At 46.0% G+C, this 17,158-nt stretch overlaps 1 protein-coding gene across 1 annotated transcript in view; it reads left to right on the top strand.

Annotated features, from left to right (window-relative positions):
* The window catches only part of CCDC9B (coiled-coil domain containing 9B), a 67,482-nt gene that overhangs the window by 14,125 nt on the left and 36,199 nt on the right, over nt 1-17,158 (top strand). Inside the window, exons 2-4 of the mRNA XM_077260655.1 lie at nt 6,042-6,084; nt 13,945-14,055; nt 14,591-14,695. Coding sequence (XP_077116770.1) covers nt 6,064-6,084; nt 13,945-14,055; nt 14,591-14,695 — 237 coding nt within the window. The 5' untranslated portion in view covers nt 6,042-6,063. The remainder of the gene's footprint in view (nt 1-6,041; nt 6,085-13,944; nt 14,056-14,590; nt 14,696-17,158) is intronic.

Raw genomic sequence — 17,158 nt, forward strand, 5'->3', positions numbered from 1 at the left:
AGAGTCTTCAGAAGTTCTTGGGTTTTGCTAATTTTTACCGTCGTTTCATCGCTAATTTTTCTAGCGTGGTTAAACCTTTGACGGATTTGACCAAGAAGGGTTCTGATGTGACTAATTGGTCTCCTGTGGCCGTGGAGGCCTTTCGGGAGCTGAAGCACCGGTTTTCTTCAGCTCCAGTCTTATGTCAGCCAGATGTCTCTCTCCCCTTCCAGGTCGAGGTTGATGCTTCTGAGATTGGAGCAGGGGCTGTTTTGTCGCAGAGAAGCTCTGATGGCTCTGTGATGAAGCCATGTGCTTTCTTTTCAAGAAAGTTTTCACCTGCCGAGCGGAATTATGATGTTGGTAATCGGGAGTTGTTGGCTATGAAGTGGGCATTTGAGGAGTGGCGACATTGGCTCGAAGGAGCTAAACATCGTGTGGTGGTCTTGACTGATCACAAAAATCTGATTTACCTTGAATCTGCCAAGCGCCTGAATCCTAGACAGGCTCGTTGGTCGTTGTTTTTCTCCCGTTTCAACTTCGTGGTCTCATACCTGCCTGGTTCGAAGAACGTGAAAGCTGATGCACTTTCTAGGAGTTTTGTGCCTGACTCTCCGGGAGTTTCTGAGCCGGCTGGTATTCTCAGAGAGGGAGTGATTTTGTCTGCCATTTCCCCAGATTTGCGACGAGTGCTGCAGAAATTTCAGGCGGATAGACCTGACCGTTGTCCACCAGAGAGACTGTTTGCCCCGGATAGATGGACCAGCAGAGTTATTTCCGATGTTCATTCTTCAGTGTTGGCGGGTCATCCTGGGATTTTTGGTACCAGAGATTTGGTGGCTAGGTCCTTCTGGTGGCCTTCCTTGTCGCGGGATGTGCGTTCCTTTGTGCAGTCTTGTGGGATTTGTGCTCGGGCTAAGCCTTGCTGTTCTCATGCCAGCGGTTTGCTTTTGCCTTTGCCTATCCCGAAAAGGCCTTGGACGCATATTTCCATGGATTTTATTTCGGATCTTCCAGTATCTCAGAAAATGTCTGTCATCTGGGTGGTGTGTGATCGTTTTTCCAAGATGGTCCATTTGGTGCCCTTGCCTAAGTTGCCTTCTTCCTCCGATTTGGTTCCTCTATTTTTTCAGAATGTGGTTCGCTTGCACGGCATTCCTGAAAATATTGTGTCTGATAGAGGATCCCAGTTTGTGTCCAGGTTTTGGCGGACTTTTTGTGCTAAGATGGGCATTGATTTGTCTTTTTCGTCGGCCTTCCATCCTCAGACTAATGGCCAAACCGAGCGAACTAATCAGACGTTGGAAACTTATTTGAGATGTTTTGTTTCTGCTGATCAGGATGATTGGGTGACTTTTTTGCCATTGGCCGAGTTTGCCCTTAATAATCGGGCTAGTTCTGCTACTTTGGTTTCGCCTTTTTTCTGCAATTCTGGTTTCCATCCTCGTTTTTCCTCGGGTCAGGTTGAGCCTTCTGACTGTCCTGGGGTGGATTCTGTGGTGGATAGGTTGCAGCAGATTTGGAACCATGTGGTGGACAATTTGAGGTTGTCACAGGAGAAGGCTCAGCGCTTTGCCAACCGCCGCCACGGTGTGGGTCCCTGACTTCGTGTTGGGGATTTGGTGTGGCTGTCTTCTCGGTATGTTCCTATGAAGGTCTCCTCTCCTAAGTTCAAGCCTCGCTTCATCGGTCCTTATAAGATCTTGGAAATCCTTAACCCGGTGTCTTTTCGTTTGGATCTCCCAGCATCGTTTGCCATTCATAATGTGTTCCATAGGTCTTTGTTGCGGAGGTATGTGGTACCTGTGGTTCCTTCTGTTGAGCCTCCTGCTCCGGTGCTGGTCGAGGGCGAATTGGAGTACGTGGTGGAGAAGATTTTGGATTCTCATATCTCTAGACGGAGGCTTCAGTATTTGGTTAAGTGGAAGGGCTATGGTCAGGAGGATAATTCCTGGGTTGTCGCCTCTGATGTTCATGCGGCCGATTTGGTTCGTGCCTTCCACGCGGCTCATCCTGATCGCCCTGGGGGTCTTGATGAGGGTTCGGTGACCCCTCCTCAAGGGGGGGTACTGTTGTGAACTCTATTTTTGGGCTCCCTCTAGTGGTCACAAGCGGTACTGTGTAGTGTTGTCTTTCTGCAGGTTGGCAGCATCAGCTGGTTCGTTATCCTTGGTTGGTTTCCTATTTAGCTCACCTGGATACTCAGTTCCTTGCCTGCTCTCAATGTATTCAGTGCTCTTCAGATTCCTTGTGACTACCTTGCTCCCAGTCTCTCCAAGACATGCTAAGTTTTTGTTTGTTTATTTTTTGATTATTTATCAGCATTCATAATGTTTCTTGTTCAGCTTGCTAAAATGTGATTTCCTCGCTTGCTGGTTGCTCTAGGGGAGTGAGTTTCTCCCCCCACACCGTTAGTTGGTGCGGGGGTTCTTGAAATCTCAGTGTGGATATTTTGTAAGGGTTTTTTACTGACCGCACAGACCCCTTTTCTATTTTCTGCTATCTAGTATTAGTGGGCCTCATTTGCTGAATCTGCTTTCACCCCTGTGTATGTGCCTTCCTCTTACCTCACCGTTATTATTTGTTGGGGGCTTCTATATCTTTGGGGATTATTTCTCTGGAGGCAAGTGAGGTCTTTCTTTCTCTCTAGGGGTAGTTAGTTCCTCAGGCTGGCTCGAGACGTCTAGGATTTTAGTCACGTTCACCGGCTACCTCTAGTGTGTTGGATAGGTTCAGATTTGCGGTCAGTCCAGTTTACCACCTCCCTAGAGCTTGTCCTATGTTTGTTACTTAGCTGGAGTATTTTGTGATCCTCAACCACTAAGGATCATAACAGATGGCCCCCTCACTATAATCTCCACACTGTATGATGGCCCCCTAGATAGCCGCCATATAGTATAATGCACCAGATCTTCCTCAATATAGTATAATGCACCAGATAGTCCTCAATATAGTATAATGCACTCCCCATTAGCCTACTCTATATTGTATAATGCACCCCCATAGGCAGACTCTATAGCATAAGGCAGCACCCATAGGCAGACTCTGTAGTATAAGGCAGCACCCCATAGGCAGACCCTGTAGTATAAGGCAGCACCCCTATAGGCAGACCCTGTAGTATAAGGCATCACCCCCATAGGCAGACCCTGTAGTATAAGACAACACCCCCATAGACAGACCCGGTAGTATAAGGCAGCATCCTGCAGGCAGACCTGTAGTATAAAGCAGCACCCCCATAGGCAGACCCTGTACTATAAGGCAGCATCCCGCAGGCAGACCCTGTAGTATAAAGCAGCACCCCCATAGGCAGACCCTGTAGTATAAGGCAGCATCCCGCAGGCAGACCCTGTAGTATAAAGCAGCACCCCCATAGGCAGACCCTGTATTATAAGGCAGACCCCCATAGGCAGACCCTGTAATATAAAACAGACCCCCCATAGGCAGACCCTGTAGTATAAGACAGACCCTCCATAGGCAGACCCTGTAGTATTAGGCAGACCCCCCCATAGGCAGACCCTGTAGTATGACAGACCCCCCATAGGCAGACCCCCCATAGGCAGACCCCCATAGACAGATCCTGTAGTATATGGCAGACCCCCCCGTAGGCAGACCCTGTAGTATTAGGCAGCACCCCATAAAAAAAATAAATACTCACCTCTCTTCTTCCTGGTTCCTGCGCTGCTTTGAGCGCCCACTCATCTCCTGACAGTGGGAGCCGGGCAGTGACATCATCACGCCTGCTGTCAGCATCAATGACGTCAGACGCTGACAGGGGGATGATGGGGAAGGAGCGCAGCGTTCATCATAATTGCGGTCAGCTGTATCGGCTAAATGCGGTACAGCTGACCTTGCGATGATAGGCGGGGGGCCCCGCCTGCTCAGAGGCCCCATAGCGGCTGGCGGCAGAGCAGGGAGATCGATTCTCCCTGCTCTGCCACAGAAGGTAACTGTATCGGCCGCGCTGCACGTACCGATACAGTTACAGTAAAGTAGCTCCGGGTGGGCCCCCTCTGAGCACTGCCCCCCAGTAGCTACGCTACTGATGATGGTGGAAAAACCTTCTCTCCTCCAGATGCAGAGAATGCCCCCTTGGTATAAACAGATCCTCAGAGAGCTATTTCTATTGTCCCCTTATATACTTATACATGGTTATTAGATCGCCTCTCAGTCGTCTTTTCTGTAGACTAAATAATCCTAATTTTGCTAATCTATCTGGGTATTTTAGTTCTCCCATACCCTTTATTAGTTTTGTTGCCCTCCTGTGCACTCGCTCTAGTTCCATTATATTCTTCCTGAGCACCGGTGCCCAAAACTGTACACAGTACTCCATGTGCGGTCTAACCAGGAATTTGTACAGAGGCAGTATAATGTTCTCATCATGTGTATCCAGACCTCTTTTAATGCACCCCATGATCCTGTTTGCCTTGGCAGCCGCTGCCTTTCACTGGCTGCTCTAGATAAGTTTATCATTAACTGGGATCCCCAAGTCCTTCTCCATGTCAGATTTACCCAGTGGTTTCCCATTCAGTGTGTAATGGTGATATTGATTCCTTCTTCCCATGTGTATAACCTTACATTTATCATTGTTAAACCGCATCTGCCACCTTTCAGCCCAAGTTTCAAACTTATCCAGATCCATTTGTAGCAGAATACTATCTTCTCTTGTATTGACTGCTGTACATTGTCTTGTCTCATCTGGAAATATCGATATTTTGCTGTGTAAACCTTCTACCAGATCGTTAATAACAAAGACCCCTGTGGTACCCCACAGGTCACAGCGACCCAGTTAGAGAATATACCATTTATAACCACCCTCTGCTTTCTATCACTAAGCCAGTTACTAACCCATTTACACACATTTTCCCCCAGACCAAGCATTCTCATTTTGTGTACCAACCTCTTGTGCGGCACAGTATCAAATGCTTTGGAAAAATCAAGATATACCACGTCCAATGACTCACCTTGGTCCAGTCTATAGCTTACCTCTTCATAAAAATGGATTAGTTTGGTTTGACAGGAGCGATTTCTCATAAACCCATGCTGATATGGAATTAAAGAGTTATTATCATTGAGATAATCCAGAATAACATCCTTCAGAAACCCTTCAAATATTTTACCATCAATAGAGGTTAGACTTACTGGCCTATAATTTCCAGGTTCGCTTTTAGAGCCCTTTTTGAATATTGGCACCACATTTGCTATGCGCCAGTCCTGCGGAACAGACCCCGTCGCTATAGAGTCCCTAAAAATAAGAAATAATGGCTTACACTACATAGTAATAAGTGGCTTATATCCATAACATAATGCGCCTGTGTATGAAGTGATTGCTTTCTATTCATTATTCTTTTACTCCTAAATATACAATCATTATAATTAGAAGTAAAATTTGTTATACTATTTACGATATATAAATATATACCGTATGTACTACGCCATCAACTCTTGCACAGATAGTTTTGTAAGTAAGTTGTATACACCTGCATGGATTACATATTGTGAATTGTGTACTCTTAACATAAAACTCCTTGTTGGTTTTGGAAAACCTCTGTTCCCTCGCTACATGTTTTTTTTTAATCTTAATTTTTCCTTGCTCACCCTCCCTGGGTCCAGTGTAGAGTCTCCGCCACTGCTACAGTGTCTGCTATTGTTTGCAGTTTTGATGTCACCTCAAAGGAGCAGCAGCCAATCAATGAGCTCAGAATCTGAGCAGGTCGTCCCATCAACATAAGCTGAGCCGCTCATTGGCTGCAGCGCTGTTAATGTAACATTAGCATAACTGACAAGAACAGATTATAGTAGCAGCGGCGGAGACTCAGCGCTGGACCCGGGGAGGGTGAGTAAAGAATTTTTAAAACAAACTGCAGCCAGGTAATAGGGGTTTTCAAAAAACTGAAAATCTTTAAAGGGGTTGTCCAGGTGTATGATACTAATGATCTAGGGCCTGACACCCTGTGGACAGTGCACCCAACCAAAACTATAAAGACATAGAGGTTAATTAGTTCTGCAGTCCATCTGCCATTAATTCACTCTCTTAATACTTTCTTATGTTAACATTTTTATAGTGTGAAATCAGAATATCCTTCAATGGAGGATGGACAGGAAAAGGTAAGTGACACATTGAAAAAACATTTCATAACGTCCTTTTCCTTTTAAAGTATCGCTCCACCTTAGAGCTGCATGTTTCATTAATTGTGTCATAACTTTAAAATATTCTCCAAGTCAGGAGCTGCAGGGATAAAGAATTTCCATGACTGCAATTACTGTAACCAGAGCATGATATAAGGAAAAATGTAAACAATGTAGAATTTAAAAAAAGAGATAAAAAATGAATATGGTATATGTAAATGTATATAGGATCAATATTCTTCATTATATCTAGGATAAAACCCCTGCTCTGTACTAAAACTATGGGGCAAGAAGCTCTTCTAGTTTAAAGGTACGTCCAACAGACACCACAATTACCCCCTCATCACCTCCTCCCTTTTTTGACTTTACACCCACCACGTAGCCCTCAACAAACTTTGCTCACCTGTGCTAAAGTCCACCCTTACCCCTTAAAGGATTATTCCTTCCCATATTCATAGGTGAGTGTTATTGGATAGATCTTGTAAAAACAAGCACTATTGCAATTTACTGCTTTTTAAAATTTACAAGTGTTCTTGAAATATTAAGATTTTTCCTCTAGTTACAGCTCGTTGCCTTGGAGACCGACCACCGCTGCTGTTTAGCTTGTAATCGCTGCACTGAAGCTGCGATTAGGAGGTAACAGTACGCTCCTGGGCTCTAGGCCAGCTTCAAAACAGTGCTTACAAGCTCAATAGAAAAAAAAAGCTTGTAAGCACTGTGCATGTTGTTCTGTCTAGCAGAAGTGGTTGGTTTCCATGGCAACAAGCCATAAACAAAGAAAACTGTTAATATCTGAAGATCGGCTGACAATTTTAATGATCAGTAAATTGCAAACCTGCTTGTGTTTACAAGCTCTATCTGACAATAACAATTTGTGAAGAATGAAAATAAACCTTTAAAGAAATATTCCAGTGAATAAAAATGATCACCTATCTACTGTACAGGGCCTTCAATTCCATTCAGTTACTGAGTTATCACTCCCCTAACCCCACATTCATGTAGCTATTCGGAGCCTCAATAAAAGTACAAAATAAGTTCAGACCCAAGACCAGACCCCCTAGGTATGAGATCCATCACCAGACCACTAAATTATCAAACCCTAGAAGCACCCATCAACAATCAAAAACCTGATCCAGAAATTCACAGATACCAGGCTCCAGACCTGATCCCTAAATTATCAGAGGTCAGACCCCTAAACCTTATACAAATGAATTCCAGCATTGCTACACATGTTAATTTCTGTCATATTTTGTAGACATTTGATCAATGCACCCTATGCACCCATCTTTCCAAAATTCTTATGAATTAGCGCAAAGTATAGCTGGATCTTATTCTACCCCATGGTCTAGACACAGAGTGGAGAAAGAAGATAAACTCTGATACAAACCTCAAAATAGCAATATGTAGCCTTTCTGCTCAGCATCCCATTAAGCGGAGTGCAAAGTCAAAGGCGGAGAGGAATCTACTTGCTATTGTTAGGCTCAACTAGTGAGGTGGATCCACTAAGCCTCAGGCTCGGGTCGGCACGCAGACCCCGGGCATTAGTGTAGCAAGCAGGAAGGCACGTGTGCAGTGAGGACTTGGAACACTGGAGACCACAAGAGAACAGGTGCGGAGTGGATGCAGGAAAGTCCAAAGCAACGGAGGCAGCAAGTATGCAGGGTCACAAAGCAGATGCAGACAAGGAGCTGATGGAGGAGCACAGTGAACTAACAGAACCCAGGACTAGGAGTCTCAATCCCAAGACACAGGTGTATGTCTTAATGGGCCTTAAATATGTCTAGGGAGATGACAGAGGTGTATATAGGTGTTGCAAATCCTGACAGTGAATATATTACACACTGTTAAGATTGGCCATACTGTGTCTGCACCCACCTCCTCCACTCACCATACTGTGTCTGCACCCATTCCCCCACACTGTTTCCTCATACATGTCCCTATCTGCCCCCCTTGCTCCTCATACTGTGACTTCAAATTTCTCCTGCTCCTTATATTGTGTCTACACCTGTCCCTTCCTTGCTCCCCAAAGTGTGTTCTCAAATCTTCCCACGAAATCTTCCCACCTCTGTTACACTAAATCTCCCCCATCCCTCGCCCCCACACTAAATCTTTCCACACACTATATCCTCCCCGTTACACTTAATCTTCGGTGTCTTTGGCTCCACTGGTCTGGAGCACTTACCACCAATGTTCTTTGTGCCTCTTCACACCACATTGCATAATCACACTGCTGACATTGCGTTGACCCAGAGGTCAGAGCTTCTAGGGAGATGACAGAGGTGTATATAGGTTTTGCAAATCCTGACAGTTAATATATTACATGCCTTTAGGATTGGCATGCTACAGGGCTTCATTTTATAATTAAAGGGCTTGTCCAGGTTTAAGATGAAAGTCTGCAGTCACTATAGGTCACTATAGATGACAGGTGTGTATAGATTTTGCATATCCTGACAGTGAGTCTATTACATGCCTATGTACAGTACTTGCGGGAGCTGGGACGCTGCACCTCAAGCTGATAGCAGGCTCAGATAATAGGCTGACTCCCATTTCAGGGAACATTAAAATGCAGCCTCCGGGGTAGATTGCTTGGACCACCACATTAGGCGGCCCTACTGCGCACCCCTGCTGCGCAAAAGTCTTGACAGCATTCCAGAGAAGATTAAAAAGACTATACATTTACAAGCAGACCTATGAAAAAAAGCTATAATAGGGGCTGCAGCATTGCAAATTTGTATTGAAGGAATAAGAAAAAAAGAATATATTTTGAAAGTTATCTGGAAAGCTGTCCCTTCTTACAAAGAGAGGTGAGTATAGGGCCCTAAATTTTTGAACCCAAACCCCTGATAATTTATTGGTTTTGGGGCTTGTTATTTAGAATTCTGGGCTGATAATTCTGTTTGGGGGTCTGATACATTTGCAGACCCCAGACCACAAAATTTTATCCCTGAGTGTGGGCCGTGTAGCTGTAAGGAGGTTGCTTTCCCTGCTCCTTGCCTGGAACCACATAGTCAGACAGCTGGGTTGTTGGGGGGAAGACGTTCTGCCCTGGACAGAGGGGACCAGGGGACTGCTGGGAAGAGAGAGGGGAGTGGTCAGAAAAGAGCGGGAGAGCAGAGAGAAGGCAGCACGCCAAAGAGAGGGCAGGCTGCAGCGCCGTGCTCCCCTAAAAGTAGTGCTCCCCGTGAGGGCACTGAGGCTGAGATACCCACCAGAGTGAAGGCTGGATGTGGGGGTGTAGATTTGGAAGCCTCCTGAATCAGAGACAGTGACTGTGCAGCCCTGATGACCGCAGTGACAAGCAAAGATCCCTGGGTGTGATAAGTAACTGCTCAGTGTGTGTGTGACAGCGTTATTACAGAGAGACTGTCAGCCTGGTACACAGAGGCTCCTGCAGCAGCGACGGAGGCTGTGCTATTTCCTGGTTCCAGTTTCACTTTGAGAAGAACAGGCTGCAGAGGCTTAACCCCGGACTTTCCAGGAGACACAGAAGAGACTTCAGGATCTCAAGCCCTGCTGGTGACTGTATCCACATTGGGAAAAAAGGACCCTCCAGTCAGGACCTCCCTGGGCTGATAAGTTACCAGAACACTCGTTAACCCTTTTGATTCCGCTTAATTGTTACTGTTTACTGTTTGACTCCATTAACCCCCTGTTTACTCCCTGCGAGGAGAATTTTACCCCTGTTAATAAATTCCCCTCAACAGTTGGTCTGTCTGTTCCGTGGTGACATACGCAACCCTGCACTCTATTACACTTGGCGTAGTCGGCAGGATGTCACACGGTAGCGCGGAAGGGGCAGACCAAGCAGTTGAGGGAGGTCCCAGGTCTAGCATCTCCCTGGGAGCCATGTTAGCTAACCTGCCAAAATTTTCAGGGAGTAATGTCATGTTGTGGGGTTGGACAGAGCGCATCCGAGGGATGATGCGGATGCATCCTATGACACCGGCTCTGCAGGCGGAAATAGCTGTGATGGCCCTAGAGGGGGATGCACGGGACTCTGTTATGCTCAGACCCCCCCAGGCGAGAGATACCCTGGACAAAGTATTACGTATACTTGAGGAGACGCATGGGGACCCCACTGACGTAGGGGAGCTGCGCATGCGACTGTTCCACCGGGTACAAAGAGAGGGGGAGACCGTTACTCAATATATGAACGCACTGCAAGAGCTTCATACTGCCATTATACGGAAGGACGGCGTAGGTGTGGGGACAGTTGACGTTGTGCTGCGAGACCAACTGGTGACAGGCTTGCGAGATGTGTTGATGAAACAGGCCCTGCGAGAGCGCATGCGCGTAAAGCTAGATATGACTTTCTCTGAGGTCGGGAGTGAGGCACGCACGCGCGAGCAAGAACAAGGGGTGGTAGGGCCAGTGGGAAAGGTATGGAGCAGGGAGGTAACAGCCCCTCAATGGGTAGAAGACTTGAAAAAGGAGGTTAAGCGAGTCCGTGAGGAGGTGGCTGAATATAAGAAGATCCGTGCTGCAGAGTACAGCCCTCCAGTGCGAGAAAGAGAGACCGCCCTCCAAAGTGAGACTAGTGCCGCTCGGCGAAGAAGACTGCCTAGATGCTACAACTGCGGAGCACCCAGTCAGAATGAAGAGGAGGCAATGTGGACCCGAGATTCCCAGCTGAAGATAAGAAGAATCTGGGAGGAGATTGAGAGTCTGGGGAAAGCCCTTACTGCCGTTTTGGGGACCAGCGGCATACCCCGAGGTAACGTGCGGGAGCCGCCAGAAAGAGTTAGAGGAGAGGTGCGCAGCATGAAGAAGGCTTCGGTGGTGGCCCCAGAGTGTAACTCTGTATCCTGGGGTGAAGAGCAACCGCAGATGAGAGGTGTTTCCCGCCGAGGTCAACGATCCAGACTGAAGTGCCCTCCAGACAGACGCAGACGTGAGTGCTGGACGTGCAGAAAGGTGGGACACATGTCCAGAAATTGCCCTACCCGAGAAGAGCGGTGGCAGAGATCCGCTCACCCCTCTGAGGGTCCTGCTAACTGGAGGGGACGTCGCCCCTGGAGGGAATGGTACAGCAGGAAGAGAAGAGTTCCACCTAAGGCAAGACAGTACCACGATGTCGGACGCCAAGGAGAGATGGAGAAGGTGTCAAGCATCTCTGGTGAAATGACTGCACTGTCCCAACGCGTAAAGGCGAGCCTAGTGGATCTACAGCCTGGGTCTGAAGGTTTTATTGGTGAGACTCAGCCCGGAGGAAAGAAAGTGACGTTCGCTCGAGAAGACCACCGAAGTGCTTTACTACCTTGTCCAGCACGAGTTCCTGAAGAAGGAGAGAAAGTGCCAAGTGTTCCTGCGACACTCGTTTTCAAGGCCCGGGCCAATGAGGAGAAACCACTGATGTCATCCCCTGAGGTGAAGAATGTGCTGGCTGTCAGCTCACCAGCTCATGATCGGACAGGGGAAATGGAACAGCTGTGTGAGACAGGGCGTGTGGTTGAGAAGCCCTGGGAAGTGATGTCCGCAGAGCCCGGCGCAGATGACAAAGAGTCCGGCCTGCATGGTCTTAATTCATCTGACTCAAGCTTCGACGAGAATGCTCCTGTCAAAGAGAGGGGGAGCTATGGAGAAGGATTGCTTGTACTAAGCCCCCAGACTGAGGAACCCGAGCAAGAAGCCCCTACGCAAACACCTGCTACCGGCAAGGCTAAGAAGAAGAAGAAAAAGAAGAAGAGGACAGCAGTTGTTGATGAAGCAGAGAAAGCATATCTCAACCTGACTGATGAACAGCTCCTAAACCATTTAGTTTGGGAGTATGTGCAAGAAGAAAGGCAGAAGGAGATGCAAGGATTGCCAGTATCTGACTCCCCTCAGAAGAACAAAGAGAAGCACGAAGAGGCCTCGCCCGTGGAATGGCGAGCTTTAAGAGGGGGAATGTAAGGAGGTTGCTTTCCCTGCTCCTTGCCTGGAACCACATAGTCAGACAGCTGGGTTGTTGGGGGGAAGACGTTCTGCCCTGGACAGAGGGGACCAGGGGACTGCTGGGAAGAGAGAGGGGAGTGGTCAGAAAAGAGCGGGAGAGCAGAGAGAAGGCAGCGCGCCAATGAGAGGGCAGGCTGCAGCGCCGTGCTCCCCTAAAAGTAGTGCTCCCTGTGAGGGCACTGAGGCTGAGATACCCACCAGAGTGAAGGCTGGATGTGGGGGTGTAGATTTGGAAGCCTCCTGAATCAGAGACAGTGACTGTGCAGCCCTGATGACCGCAGTGACAAGCAAAGATCCCTGGGTGTGATAAGTAACTGCCCAGTGTGTGTGTGACAGCGTTATTACAGAGAGACTGTCAGCCTGGTACACAGAGGCTCCTGCAGCAGCGACGGAGGCTGTGCTATTTCCTGGTTCCAGTTTCACTTTGAGAAGAACAGGCTGCAGAGGCTTAACCCCGGACTTTCCAGGAGACACAGAAGAGACTTCAGGATCTCAAGCCCTGCTGGTGACTGTATCCACATTGGGAAAAAAGGACCCTCCAGTCAGGACCTCCCTGGGCTGATAAGTTACCAGAACACTCGTTAACCCTTTTGATTCCGCTTAATTGTTACTGTTTACTGTTTGACTCCATTAACCCCCTGTTTACTCCCTGCGAGGAGAATTTTACCCCTGTTAATAAATTCCCCTCAACAGTTGGTCTGTCTGTTCCGTGGTGACATACGCAACCCTGCACTCTATTACATAGCTGCTATAGCAGTAATTACGCCCCTAGCAACCTTTGTGGACTTGGTATATGCAAGGAATTGGGAGGCCGGTATCAGAAATGTACAGCTTTGACCTCTACTAAAGATATCATCATAAATGAATTCACTCACAATTCCCATAAATTGACATACCATAATGTAGTTCCTGAGGTTATCTAACAGTATAGGATATAATTGTACATCCTGTTCTCTATCCTATAGAGTGCCTCTGCAGTTTTATGCAAATTGCCTCTTCAAAGGGAAAGAAGCCTTGAACTCTAGTGCCATCTATAGAAAGTAGCACTTTTTACATTTTTAAAGTTCTCTTCTTTTAACTCTAGGGATTACAAAGGGAAAGAGCAATTTAAGATGGCAGTTTATATGTAAGTCAATTTCACTTAGCGTGACTCGGGTGCCTGTCTCATCCTCTGGGTTGAATGCTGGCTGCCGGCTGAGGCCAGTGCTGAGTTCTTCCGACTTCCCTGCCTAACAAGTCGGTCTTCTTTGTTCAGCTTCATCTTGGCTGGTTATCAAAAATAGAGGGGTCCCCACGACGTTTTATTTATCTAAATAAATAATTTAAAAAAAAGCCCCCCCATTTTTGATAACGAGCCAATCAAAGCTGACAACTGGGGGCTGGTATTCTCAGACTGGGAAGGGCATGGCCCTCCCCAGCTTAAAAATAGCAGTCTGCAGCTATCGATTTTGCCTGCGCTGGTTAACAAAAATAGATGAGAACCCACGTGTTTTTTTTATTGTTTATTTATTTTTTTTACTTTTTTTACACACTACGCCGGCCAATCACAGCTATGCCAATACTTAACATGGCTGTAATTGAGCCGGATGTGCCCACACAGTAAAGCTTGTTGATTGGCTGCGCTGCAGCCTTTCAACAATCTTTGTTTGGGCTGCCGAACCCGAACAGTAACACACGGACTTCCGGGAGAAGTCTGTGTTCGGGGTCCTTGTATGAATACTAGGTGTTTGGTATGAACCCCAAACCTTACCGCTCGGTTTCGCCCATCTCTAAACCTATCCTAAGTATAAAACATCAATATCACAGTAGTGAACAACCCCTTTAATTCTATATGTATGATACAATTGTGCAGTGCATTTATTTTTTTACTATATGTACATCAATATTATATGTTTTTTAAAACAGGTTTTACCATATGAAGGAGAAGTCAGGGAAAAGGAGCAGAAAGATGCTGAGCTGGACAAAAAGATCAAAGCCTTAAAGAAAAAGAATGAAGCTCTTGTGCAAAGACATCGGGTAGACAAAACACTGCAGAATAAATTCTATGAACACATATGGGGTTCATTAGAAACTCATGCAAAGTTTCTTTAATTTAAACAATTACTGGTAATTAGCAGAACATTGTCCCTATTTAGGTTTGGTATGTTTATGGCCGCTGTCTTTCAAGTATGTTCAGGGGTTATACGTCCGGCAGTGGGCACAGTCAGGATGGATGCCTAGGCATCTGTTTTACCAAAGAGACCTATTTAAAAAGTATATATATACTCGTAACATGAATGTGTAAATGTATGGAGGTAGACTTTCCTTAAAGGGGTTGTCCACTTTTCAACTTTCTGCTTTACCCTAAATACTACGTTGCATTTTCGATTTCTGCTTTATCCTTGGCTTGACTTCTTTGATTCATGTTAGCCGCATTTACTGTATAAAGGTCTTTGTTTCTGTAGGTTGTGACCAGTTTAGCAGTGTTACAATTGGAGCATTATATGGGAGTGATAAATGAATATTTGCTAAGTATTTATTTAACTGAAAAAGCTACATTTACTTGTCACAGGAAATAGAGGAGGATCGGATACGTGCGGAGAAAGATGGCATGGCAGTCACATTTCGCAAACCTAAGCAAGACAGCCTCACCATTACAATCACAAAGACCCCCAACGTACGGCACATACTTCTCTATGTATGAATATAGCACATCTATCATTTTATTGGCATGGCGGCAGACTTACCATGTGTTACACAGTGCGGCTTTCAGACAAGACAGATTGTCATGCTGCTAGGATGAAAGAAAAGCAATTCATTCCATTGTCATTGGCTACAGCACATGGTAAAGGGGAAATCTCATCACATTCTCTGCTTAAGATCCCACCACGAAGAGCCCGGGCAGAGGCAGGGCTCTGACTGATAGATGTCTGCCAGACATGTTAGGGCTTTTTAACAAGTTCTGATAGTTCCGGTATTGGAAAAATCAGTATCGGAGATACGTGTGTTTAATACTTGTGATGTATGTGTGGCAACCGTGTGCCGCATCAGTATCACACATACCGGTGCCTGAGAATCAGTGGTAATGTTCCTGCTCTTCCCCGGCGCTGGGTGCTGAAGACCGCTTTTATCATTGTCCCCTGCTTGGTCAGCGATCAGTGCTAGTAGGGAAGAATGCTGAGAGTTGTATTTAACTGATAACAGCAAGAGCAGGAGGTGGCTGAAGGGAGTATTCATCAGCCGCCGCCTGCACTATAAATAAATTAATAAAAACACTAAAAATGACATGTGGTTCCCTTGTATTTCAAATACAGGACTTTGCACTTGCTCTGTGTTTATTTACCATATAATTATAGGATTGGTAAGGGATAAGTGTCTTATAGACGTCTCTCCATTACTAAGCTGTTGGCTTGATGTCACCGGACAATACAAAGATTACATCAACCACACAAATATGAACCCCACTTGCCACCGCTACAGGGCAAGTGGGAAGAGTCGGGCAAAGCACTAGAATCTAATAGATGTGCCTTTTTTGGGCGGATGCAGGCTGCTATTTTTAGGCTGGAGGGGGGGTCAATATCCATGGCCCCTCACCAGCCTGAGAATACCTGCCCCCAGCTCTCTGCTTTAGCAAGGCAGGTTGTCAAAAATGGGGGGGAGCCCACGCCGTTTTTTATATTATTTATTTAGATAATTAAAAAATACAGTGTGGAGATCCTTCTATTCTTGATAACCAGCCTTCCTGAAGCTGACAGCTGAGCGTTGCAGCCCCCCCAGCTGTCAGATTTGCCAGGCTGGTTATCAAAAACACAGGTGAATCCACATCATTTTTTAAATAAAATGTATTTATTTATAGCACAGGTGACAGCTGATGAATACCCCCATAAGCCGCTGCTGCTTTCGCTGTTATCAGCTGAACACAACTCTCATCATTCTCACCTGCTCACGTTGATTGCAGACAAAGCAGGGGACAGTGATGAGAGCTGTTTTCAGCACCCAGCGCTGGGGAACAGTGCTACCAGTACCGCTGCTTCCCAGGCACTGGTACATATCACATTGATAACATCCCTATGTGTCGTCCATGTGCCATCAGTGTGTAGGACGTTTTGTGGCCCATGCTGCTGTAAAAAACAGACATGTCAGTGTATTTTGCCCATGGACACAAGGTCCATGGAAATACACTGACAAGTGCACAGATCCATTCACTAGAATGGGTCTACGTGTGTAAATGTCTCCAGTACTTGTGAAAACTGTCACAAGTCCCGGACACACTGATGTGTGAAGGAGGCCTTATGCTTAGGAAACTTCCCACAACTGACTTCTCCTAGGACTAAAAACTTTGCATTTGTCCCCGACCACAGTAGTAATGGACCCCAACCCTTGTGAGTTCATAGTTTTCTGGTGACACATATCTCACACCTAGAATGCTCTAGGTGACCCAATATAATGCATTTCCCCAGATTCATTGTCACTCCCTTTGTAGTCTCCAGGCCACCGACACTTCCATAATGGCATGCTGGTCAAAGTACAAATTCTGCCTGGTGGGTCCTGCAAACAGACTGCAAAAGGAGTTGAGTTTAGCAGAACAACTGCCAAAAAGTGCCTGTTTTTTGGGGATGATTGGCAGTAGGGTTACATGTCTAGAATTGGTAATATTTTTTTCAATATTCTGATCTGTTTTGAAAAGAAAATTTTGAAAGTTTCACATTGGCCACTGGGGCTTTATTAGACTCTAACTTCCCGTTGTTTCAGGAAACATAATATGTACATAGCCACAATGAACAGACCCTGACCCTATCTTTTCGATTAAAGAATCTAATGAGCGTGTGCAAAGGTCATTGTAAAGGGAAAGAGAGCTGTGACATTGCTTACTTTGACTGATGGATCCTGTGTTATCAGTTGTGTAGAGAGGTGTTAAAAAGAGATTTAATACAAAAACATTAAACATAGGTCATTTTCTCATCTAAGATATAACACGATGTTAACTTGAATGCTCACATGGTTAGTCCATTTCTGCTAATGTGTTATTTGTGCTAATTTGTGCTAGTATGGTGAAAAAAATACAAAATGAAAAAATTGGGCTAAATCTTCATTTATGACATAAACGGTATCACAAAAGTGAGTACACCCCATACATTTT

This window comes from Ranitomeya variabilis, chromosome 1 (assembly GCF_051348905.1).
Source record: "Ranitomeya variabilis isolate aRanVar5 chromosome 1, aRanVar5.hap1, whole genome shotgun sequence".
Lineage (NCBI taxonomy): Eukaryota > Metazoa > Chordata > Amphibia > Anura > Dendrobatidae > Ranitomeya > Ranitomeya variabilis.